Raw genomic sequence first — 10,167 nt, 5'->3', positions numbered from 1 at the left:
TCACTGAGATTAGAAGCAGCCAAGTAGAGCTGCTCCAAGCTTGGAACAGGGAGGCAGAGTAAAAAGTGCCAGAGTGGGCTGCCTGGCAGGCCGAGCATGGAGGCAGCTAAGGGCCAGAGCGGCCCAGCTGGAGTCAACTGGTGGGGAACATATTAGAGGTCGAAGTCCCAAGCTCATGTGTTCACTAGCCTTCAAGCCCCATCCCAGACCTGGATGGAGAAATGAGGTGCGGTTCTTCTGGTAGTGAGATTTCAGACAAGTGGTTGGGGAGGACTTTCTGATGCCCGTGGGAACTTATTTCAGAATATTGAACAGGGTAGAAGATTGAAGAGACTGATTCTTGAGATTGATGTGGGAGGAGAAAGTTGTCTTGGCTATCCAGAGGAGCACTCAACTCCCAGGAAGGCCTGGCCTTGGTCAAGGTTTGGCGAAGGTGCTTTCCCGGGTGCACTGCAGCTTGAGCCAAGGGTGGGATGAAGCTAAGGTAGTTGATTTGACTTAAGAGAGATTGGAGGAGATGCAAGAGGTGCCCCTAAGTGTGAAGAATTTTAGAGAGGGATGTTGGAGCTGAAGAACCCTGTGCAGGAGGCTTTAGGGGAATCCTAAGAAAGGGGGAGGGAGCTACTGGGACCTGTACGAAGCCGGGCGGAGCCTCCGAAAAGCTCAGGGTCCGCCAGGGGAGCGGGCGAAGGGGGGGCCGGCGGCGGGGCGCGGGGAGGCGGCGCGGGGGGGCGGTCCAGGGCTGATCGGGAGGCGGAGCCCCGAGCTGGGGGCTGCTGGCTAGTGGCTCTCTAGGCTCCTTAGCTCGGGCGTCCTGGTTCGCTTCAGTGTCCGCTGTCTCCACCGCTGCTTCTTCTTCCTTCTTCTTCACGGTCGCCACCGCCCGCAGCACCGCAGCCCCTCCCGCCATGGCCGCCGCCGGCGCCCGGCACAGCCGGGGCCCCGGCTTGGGGCTTCGGGGGCGGCCGAGGCTCGGCTTCCACCCGGGGCCGCCGCCGCCACCGCCGCCGCCGCTGCTGTTGCTGTTTCTGCTCCTGCTGCCGCCGCCGCCGTTGCTGGCCGGCGCCACGGCCGCCGCCGCCTCGCGGGAGCCCGACAGCCCATGCCGGCTCAAGACCGTCACCGTATCCACGCTGCCCGCTCTGCGGGAAAGCGACATCGGCTGGAGCGGTGCCCGCACCGGGGCCGCGGCCGGGGCTGGGGCCGGGACCGGAGCCGGGGCCGGAGCTGCTGCTGCTGCCGCCTCCGCCGCGTCCCCGGGCTCCACGGGTTCAGCCGGCACAGCCGCGGAGTCTCGTCTCCTGCTCTTTGTGCGTAACGAGCTCCCCGGGCGCATCGCGGTACAAGATGACCTGGACAACACTGAGCTGCCCTTCTTCACCCTGGGTAAGGGTAGGCGCCGCACACGCGGAGTCCCAAGAAAACCAGAACCCCTAAGTGATGCCGGACGGGTGGGGGCGCCCTGGGGATCCCCACTCCAGGCTGCCCCATCAGGGTTGGCAAAGGGCAGCCCAGGGGCCCGGAGGGCGCACAGGTGGTTGTAAAGAAGTGTGGGGCAGGAGGTCCTGGAGCGCGCGCTCTGGGAGCCTGGGGGCGTGCCAAGGATCCCGCAGCGGGGACCTGGCTCTCAGTTTTGCAATCCATTCTCTGAGCTCCGCCCCTTGCATCCAGGACGCAGGAGACCTCAAGTCTCTCGGTGTGCTCTGACCAGGGACTGGGCAAGGAAGACCCTTGCTCTGATGCCAGTTCATGGTCATGCCGCGCACTGCTCCTCTGGACAGCTCCAGTTGTCTGCCCCCTCTCTCTAGTCTCGAGTTGTGGATTCTGCCCTTCCAGACCGGTTTTCTTAGGATCAATCAGACTAGCTACGTGAACAAGGAAAGACCCAGTCCTCAAAAGCTTTCCCTTCTCATGGTCTTGGTGACCTTGGCTAAGTCTCTTCCTCTCTGAGCTTCAGTTTTGGCCTTCCTGAAATTGGGGCTGGAATCGATTGAGTCGATATTTGAGGACTGAGGTTCTGAGCCCAAGAGCTCTACTTTTAGATTCTCCCTCCGTCCCCGCTATCCTTATCACCTTCTCCTTTCTCCATTACTCCTAGTCGCGAGTAGGCTTGTCATCGCTGTTCACTTACTGGGCTAAGAAAAAGGACCGAAGAGGAAACTGATGGGGGTAGGGGGCTCAAATAGAAAAGTTAATCAGAAAGTTCGCCAGCAGCTTGCCGCCTGCTGATTCCCAGCGCGAATCCCGGAGGAGTCGGCCCTTCCGTGGAGCTGTGGGAAGCGCGGCTGATTTCCCACCCGGGTAATTGATAGCTTAATTATCTCAGAGAGCGTTTACAAAAATGTTGTTCCCCTTAGCTCTCCCGCGCTCGCTGCTCGCTCGCTCTCCCCTCCCCTCTTGGGGGCGCGGGGCCCGATTGGTTGCCAGAGTCAGGCCGACAACAGTGCGGGAGAGGCGCCAAGGGCTCGCGTGGAGACGCTTCTGCAGGATCCTTGTTTTGGGAGGGATCTGAATCTTGTTCCAGTGTCGTGAAGTGGCGGGCTTTAGTGGTTGGCATACTTAGGAGCCAGCCTAGAACCTCCGAGATTAACTCTTTGCTCTCCGGAAAAGATTTCAGAGTAATGGACTAGACTTCACTCTTCTGGGAGCCCTGACGGTTTTTGTATTTTCTAATGCTTCCCTCCTTTCCCTTTCCTTTATGCATCAGAGCCAACAGCCAAGTTAACCACTAGGTTTGGGGGTACTGTGCTTTTCTGACTTGTTACATGAATATGTGGAGCTTTCTAGTGGAGGCAAAGCAGGAATACTACTGGTGGGTTCCCTGGAGACTTCCGGTGGCAGTATGGCACAATCTCTCTCTCTCTCTCTCTCTCTCTCTCTCTCTCTCTCTCTCTCTCTCTCTCTCTCCACATCTCGATACATGTACACAGACTCACAGTAGTGTTTTTTTTATGTGCAACCATGCTGCTCATGTCTGAGGAAGTCGGTACAGAGGGTCTAGGTAGAGTTCTTGAGGGCACCAAGCTCCCTCAGGCTTAACATTCACTCCTGTTGGTTGATTGTGTGTATGTATGTTCTCTCCCAGTATACAAAAGCGATCTTCGCCTATTTCAATCATGCCTCCTTCCCTCCATTCTCCCCTTCAAGATTTTATGAAATGCCACGAGTGGAGATTCTTCTGAATATTCATCCAAGTGAGGGAGAAAGAGTGCAGGCCTATGAGTTAGTGTCTCCACTGTCAGTCAGAACTCCAGAGCTTTCCAGTTCATCAAAGATGTGAGGATCAGGACCAGTTAAATATAGAGGTGCCCGCAAATTTCTGGAGCCAGCAGTTCGTGCCATTTTAAACTTTGGCTTTCAAGAGGATGGCTGCCTCAGTAAAAGTCAACAGAATCCTGAGCTGGAAGTTTTGAGCTCCTCAGACAGAATAAGGTTGGGAGTCCCGGATATTCTCCATTTGCAGCCTTCTGCTAATGCGCAGCCAGGAGCTGGGTGATTGGCGAACTTCTGGCTCCCAGAATGGCCTAATACTTGCCTCTTTGGCTGCACTAAGCTTTTTTGTACCCACCCAGGGATCTGGGTTCCCACCTCCACCCCTCTTCCCACCCCAGAGTCCTGCATTGGCAGCTCAAGAGCTCCCGACAGGGATTTGGCTAGCGAGGTACTCAGCAGATGGCAGGGTATAGCAGGAGCTGTGTAGGGAGACGTGGGCTTTTTATTTGTGTTGGTCTTAGACTGTTTGCATGTAAACATGGAGTGCACAATGAGCTCGTAGAGGGCCAGACTGGCTGGCAATGAGGGCTGGTGGCAGCATCAGGAGGGGGTGGGCAGTGTGAGTTATTTATGCTCACCTCTTCCCCAAGCTTTTATGGCAGCCCAACTGCACCTCTGAACCTTTACTCCAGCTGTCTAGCATTTGCTTCTGGACTGTTAGGTTAGATTTTCACCGCAACTTTGTCCTTTTAGGGAGGGGTAACAGCATTGTGCACAAAATCGGGGCTCAAATCCTGCCACTAGTGGGGAGTGTGGAGCCACCACTAGGGGAGGATGCTATCTGGCAAAGCCTTCCTTCCCTGTCATGACCTGGGTCCTGGGCTCAGAGTTGCTGATTGTATTTAATTACTGCAAAAAAAAAAATACAAACACCTAATTAGGGACCCTTATAATAATTCTTTGCACACATTGTCTGGCACCCTTAGTCACTAAAGTCATCTTTTCTTATTCCATTCTGTTTTTTTTTTTTTTTTAATTAGACTTATTAGCTTTGCTATTGGTAATTCCTGAGGGATAGAACTCATTTTCTTTAGATCCCTTCATTTTTGTATCTACATCCTCCCTTTAAATCAGACCTGTTTTCTGTAGAAGGGAGTTCATTTTAAATGTTTAAGATCTCCAAGCTTTCAATGTCTGGACCTCTTATTTTATTACGTCAATGGCATTGACAAAGTAAAATGTCCCTAAAAGTGATCAAGGAATAGCAAGTAGTTATTGAATCTTTAATGTCATGTTGTGAGTATTATTCTTACCATGCATTATTAATTCACACAAAATAATATGGGAAATGAACTACTGCTATCCCATTTGATAGATGAGGACACGTTCTTAAAGGCTCCAGTAGAAAGTAGAACTGTAAGTGTAGAACTGGAACTGAGATCCTAATCTCTTGGATGCTTATATTCTTGGCAGTTGTCAAGTTGGCATTCTGAACAAAGTGTGCTATTTATACTGGACAATGTATTGCATAGAGAGAAATTCTAGGCATCAACAAGAAGAAAAACCATCTTTGTAGGAATCACCACTGTTTCAGCGAGCTGAATAGGAGGGTTTGAAAGTGATGCTTGAAGTAAATAATGAAGTCCTAGGATTCTGGGATGTTAGCAGTATTCTGCTCCATGGTTCCTATGAGAGAGGATGTGATGTCAGGGAAGAAAGTCATATCTATAGATTTGAGGAAATTTGTGGACACTTTGCATAGCAGAAAAAAATTGAGCTTATGTGCACTGAAGATTATAGAAGGAAATTTGAAGGAACTTTGAGTGCTAAAATGTAACATGGGAACTTAGTGCTAGGATCTAGTAATCTCTTCCATGGCTCACGGTGACCTTGAATAGGTCATTTATTCCTCCAGAAATTCAGGTCTCTGTGCTTTAATATGAGTGGGTAGATGAGCCCTAAAATAATTCTTTGGTGTAAAGCTTCTATGAAGTTGAAGTGCTCTGACCTACTCTGTCACTTTGACTCACTCCTTGTGATTCTCACTTCTGTTTTCCATTGTTGGTAACATGGGGGTGTTGGTAAGGATAGAAGGGCTTCTAAGGTGAACCTGTGTGTCACACAGTCCTTGTCCACTGCCAGGCAACCCTGAAGTCCGCACCTGGATTTAACTTTCATGCCCATGAATAAGGAGATGTGATCCTTTCTTCTGTTCATGATAGTCATGAGGCCACACTGTTTACAACCTCCCCTGATTTAGCCAAAGAAGAACAAAAAGTGCTAAATCCGAGTAAATACCAGTCCTATGTAATCTGTTCTACTGTGTAAACCTGACAGGGCAACAAAGCAATGTATAGCCAGTAGGGATGTGAAAAAAGACAATCCTTGAGTCCATCTTTAAATGCACCTGGAAATATCCAGCAAAACTCTGATGCTAAACCCCTGAAAGGATATTCCTTGTAAGAAACTGACCAGCTTAGGTGGAAGAGAAATATATGATATAAAATGCTAAGGTGATGAGTCCAATGGTCACTCCAGTGACAGTTTCTGGAAGTCTTCAAAGAAATTGATACTCAAAGGTGGGTTAAAGGACTAGGCACCTAACCGAGGGCGGCTGCAAGCAGAGAATTTAATCAGAGAACAGTTCACAGAGGGCTGAAGAAGTTTCCTTCGAATGTCACCAGTGCACAATGAGGAATCTGTGCTTTTGTGGAGAGTCTCATTTTTAAAAATGTTCGAAAGGCAAAGATAGAAAGTAGGGACGGGCAGGGGAGCTGTCCAGTAGCTCAGGTGCTGACCCCAAGGTTAGAATACAAACATGCTGGAAGATGATAAAGTCACTGCTCTCAGAGCGCAATTTTTGCCCAAACATTAGTAAGGGGACATACGGCCATTGAGACTTTGTGCCTGTTTTCCCTTTCTGGTTTGATTCTAAAGATCCATACCCTTCATTTGGAAGGAGGAACAGTGGTTACAAGAGAGCTTTGCCTCTGGAAGAGAATCCTGACTCCAGAATATTTACGAATATCAATTCTGTTGTTCAATTGTGAGAGATTCTGGGATGGAAAAGGGGGAGACTATCTCAAAATAATGCTGTGTTTCAAGCAATGTTTGTACTCCATCAGTCATTACATGACATATTTGGATGACAGTCAAATTTCAGTGTCCATCCTGCTGTGATGGGGGATAATTGGAAACAGGGTTTTGTTTTGTTTTGTTTTGTTTTGTTTTGTTTTGTTTTGTTTTGTTTTGTTTTGCTTTAGGTTGCAGTGGATCAGGGCTGTGTTAACTGAGCTCTTGATTTGCATGTTTTCTTTTCTTCCTTTTCTACCCTGTTTTCCTATACTACACCCAACTTCTTTCCAGCTCAAAACTAATGAAACCTATTTAACACTTACAGCAGAAATTTATTGTCTGCTCTCAGAGAGCACCATGATACAGAGAAGGAAATAGGGTAAGGAGAAGGGAAGGTCCCTTCCCTCTTCAGTACAAGTCATCCAGATGTGATGTCTGAGATGGTGTATATTTGTGCATTGGAGGGCGGTGTTAACAGTCATGATATAGCAGATCTGTGCTGGCTTTGGTGACATAGAGCTTAAGTGGTCGGAACCATGACTAGGCTTCTTGCAGATCTTGCTTCTCATCCCCTTGTCTGATGTACCATAGGTCTTTCAGAGAACATGGACACCACGTGTCCTGAGAGGAGGAGGGCTGGAAACTGGCTGTGACCCCTTAAGTGATGTCCTGAAGCTGTTACTCTGTTGTCTCCTATGATTACAAAGAGTCAGAAGGCATTTCATCCAATGTTTCTATGTTATGTAGCAAGACTGAGGCCTGGACAAAAAAAAATGAGTCCAGTCCACAGATCACTGCTTGCCAAGGCTCTTAAGTCTCACGTTGTTTCTCCTAACGCTGGACCTCTTAAGGTTAGAGGACTAACTTTGATGCATACCAGTGAATGCAGTGTTGTTAAGCATCATAAAGTATACCCAACTTTTCTCTTTTTCTGTCATAAAAGTAAATAAATATAGCCCTTAAGGGAAAAAATTTCCTTAGAAAAATTGAATTTGTTTTGCACCCAAGTACCCAGCTGATTGGCTCTAGTCTTTCCAAAACAGTCCTGTCAGATGGTGGATTTTTGACCCGGAGAAAGATAACTTTTCCCCAGTGGATGGTCAGGAGAGGTCTGCTCTTCTCCAGATAAAGGAATGATCCTATTTGTAGTTGGGTTGCAGCAGGCACACGTGTTTAGTTTGCTGGGCTTACATTTCCCCTAGTTCTCTTACTGACCAGCTAGTGGCAACAGAAGATTAACTATGGCGAGAACTGGTTTTCACTTCCCTGCAGCAGAACAAACAGCTCTCTGCCCCATGAGTTGTCAGACAGCAGTGCTTGGCAGGGCTTGCTCGGCTTGCTACTGCTAGATGTCTGCTCTCAACTGCTTTTTTCCCCTACCATCTGTAGGTATTTTGGACAACAAGCTCCAGAAAGACTTCTCTTTAGAATGAAGAAAGCTTAGGCATTGTCCACATGAAAGTTAACTTGAAGACTGAGATATTGTAGACTCATCAGCGGCACTCTAGAATAAAGATTCAGAGAAGTCTGTGAGTTGAAATTTGGGGATGACATTATACAAATATAAGATGTTAACCGTGAGAGAGAAGTACTTCCTCCATTGCATTGCTAAGGGCACTTTTGGGCTCAGCAACACTTCTCTGTGCTACAATTTAAGTACTCAACTCACTTGTCTGCCTCTAGAAGTCTCTTTTCTAGGTAGTCTCTCATATCCACTTGATTTTATAAACACACACACACACACACACACACACACACACACACACACACACACGGTCTTTTCACTGGGCATTTTGTTTTTGCTCTTAGACCACAGTTCAAGCACCCTATAGCTGTGCAAATCCCAAGATCATATTCTACTAGATTGTCCTACAAGAACCTTTCACACTCAGTCAATAAGTACCTCACCACCACTTTTAGGAAATTCATTCTGCCCTTCCATATAAGCCTGAATTCAAATGCCAACTTTTCAATGAAACTTTTCCTGACCTTTTTGCATGAACACTGACCACTTCCTGTCAGTATAAAACCATCGTGACACCAGTCACTCCCTGGAGAGCTATCAAGCACCTTGGACATGCCCGACTTTTCTGGGATCGTGAGATATATATGAGTCAGTTACACAGACCACTGCATTCGGGAAGCTTATCTTCCATCTGCACGTGTGCATATGTGTTACATAACAAAGTTATATGTGACAATTAAATTCTAAAGTATATGAAAAATACAAGTTCTTATAAAAAGTAAGCAAATAAAAGAAGAACAAAGAATTCAGAGTTTTGAGATGAGGGACTTAGCTTTAATATAAAATACCATAGAGTGAATAGTTTATTGAAATTGTGAGCTTGGAATAAAGGCTTAGGAGAAATGAATTATCATCCTGAAAAATCAAAGAAGGAATATCCTGAGCAGAGAGCAGTCCCTGAAAGATTTAATTCAGGAACACACCAGGGTAATTCAACACACAGACTAGGATAGTCACTGGAGCTAGCAGGGGATGGGCAAGGTGGTAGTCAGGAGCCAAGTCACACATGGCCTGACAGATAATGGGCAGGATTTTGGCTTTCATTCCCTGTGCCATGGGATGTGCATGATCTTAGGCAAAAGAAAGACTAACTCTGAATTGCATTTCAAAATCATTATACACTTGTCTGTGATGAGATAAGGATGGAAGCAGAAGGACATAGGAGACTGCTCAGATGATAAGGGGTGATGGCTTGGAGTAGAATTAGGGCAGAGTTTACAATACATGTTTCCTTGCCTTCCTTGTGATACTTTGCTGTACAATCCCCAAGTAGCCATTAGACCTCCTTCATTTTGTACTACAGTGACATACTGTGTGCTTGGCATGATACAGCATACAGATCATAGATAATGGGAACCTCATGTTTGCTATATCTTATTCCTAAATGTATACTGGAAAAGCTGGAGAGGTGTTTCAATTGCCCCTTTCCCTTAAGAATGAGATTGAATGACACCTCTTCTTACAAGAGGTTCTTTCTGCTGAGCTCCAAGAACCTTTTCCACTGTTGTTTCGACTCTCCTCATGTGAGGTATGTACATGATGCATATTGAGACAGTAGAATGTGGGGAAATGGAGATGGAATTGTGTATAGGCCTTGTATTAAGAGTTTGGAAACCAAGGAAAGCATTAGAACTGGATCTATGGCAAATAAGGAATTGGAATTTTAAGAAGATAAAATGTTCAACAGGTTCTGAGATTATCATGTGTGAGAGGAAGAAAGCAATATGTCCTTAGCAGGTCAATGGCAGGGTAGATATCATATCCTATATTACTGACTTCCTAAACCAATGTGTCATCCTCCTTCTTTAGGGAAGGGCAACCACCAGGCAATCAAGAAGAGTGAGAGGAGTAAAAATCTAGTAGTGTCAAGTAACTAACATTATTCTAGAAATGTAACCATCTACTGACAATAATTATGCTCCATGTAATACCTGTCCCCCTGCTACTGTTTTATATGTTCCACAGTATTGGACAACAAATGTGATTTGTGTGTATCCTAAGCAAGGATGGACTTCAGAGAAGCTGAGAAATGTACTCAAAACTGCACAGCTTTTATAAAGCTGTAATCCCAGTTCTATCTGATTCTTCTGGTTCTGCATTTTCTCTGCCTTTCTGGCTACACAAAATCAGGGGAACTGTGAGATTTTGATCTCTTTGTCCACCCTATCTTACTTCTTGCCACTTCTTATTACCAAGATGTTTCAGCAATTTTTCATATAGGGGTAATTGTGTGACTGTCTTACAGGCTCAGGAGAGCTAAGCACCTTGTTTCTGTGCTACTTGTAGCTGAATTAGCATCTCCATAGTATCCTCTCTCTCTCTCTCTCTCTCTCTCTCTCTCTCTCTCTCTCTCT

At 46.8% G+C, this 10,167-nt stretch overlaps 1 protein-coding gene across 3 annotated transcripts in view; it reads left to right on the top strand.

The window, feature by feature from the left end:
* The first annotated feature begins 771 nt into the window (after positions 1-771).
* Positions 772-10,167, top strand: part of Astn2 (astrotactin 2) — a 958,131-nt gene continuing 948,735 nt past the window's right edge. For all 3 annotated transcript variants that reach the window (XM_021201332.2, XM_029539608.1, XM_021201333.2), the window contains exon 1: positions 772-1,386. In XM_021201332.2, coding sequence (XP_021056991.1) covers positions 909-1,386 — 478 coding nt within the window. In that variant the 5' untranslated portion in view covers positions 772-908. The remainder of the gene's footprint in view (positions 1,387-10,167) is intronic.

The sequence above is a fragment of the Mus pahari genome, chromosome 6 (genome assembly GCF_900095145.1).
Source record: "Mus pahari chromosome 6, PAHARI_EIJ_v1.1, whole genome shotgun sequence".
Classification (NCBI taxonomy): domain Eukaryota; kingdom Metazoa; phylum Chordata; class Mammalia; order Rodentia; family Muridae; genus Mus; species Mus pahari.
This window is presented reverse-complemented; position numbering and strand designations above follow the sequence as displayed.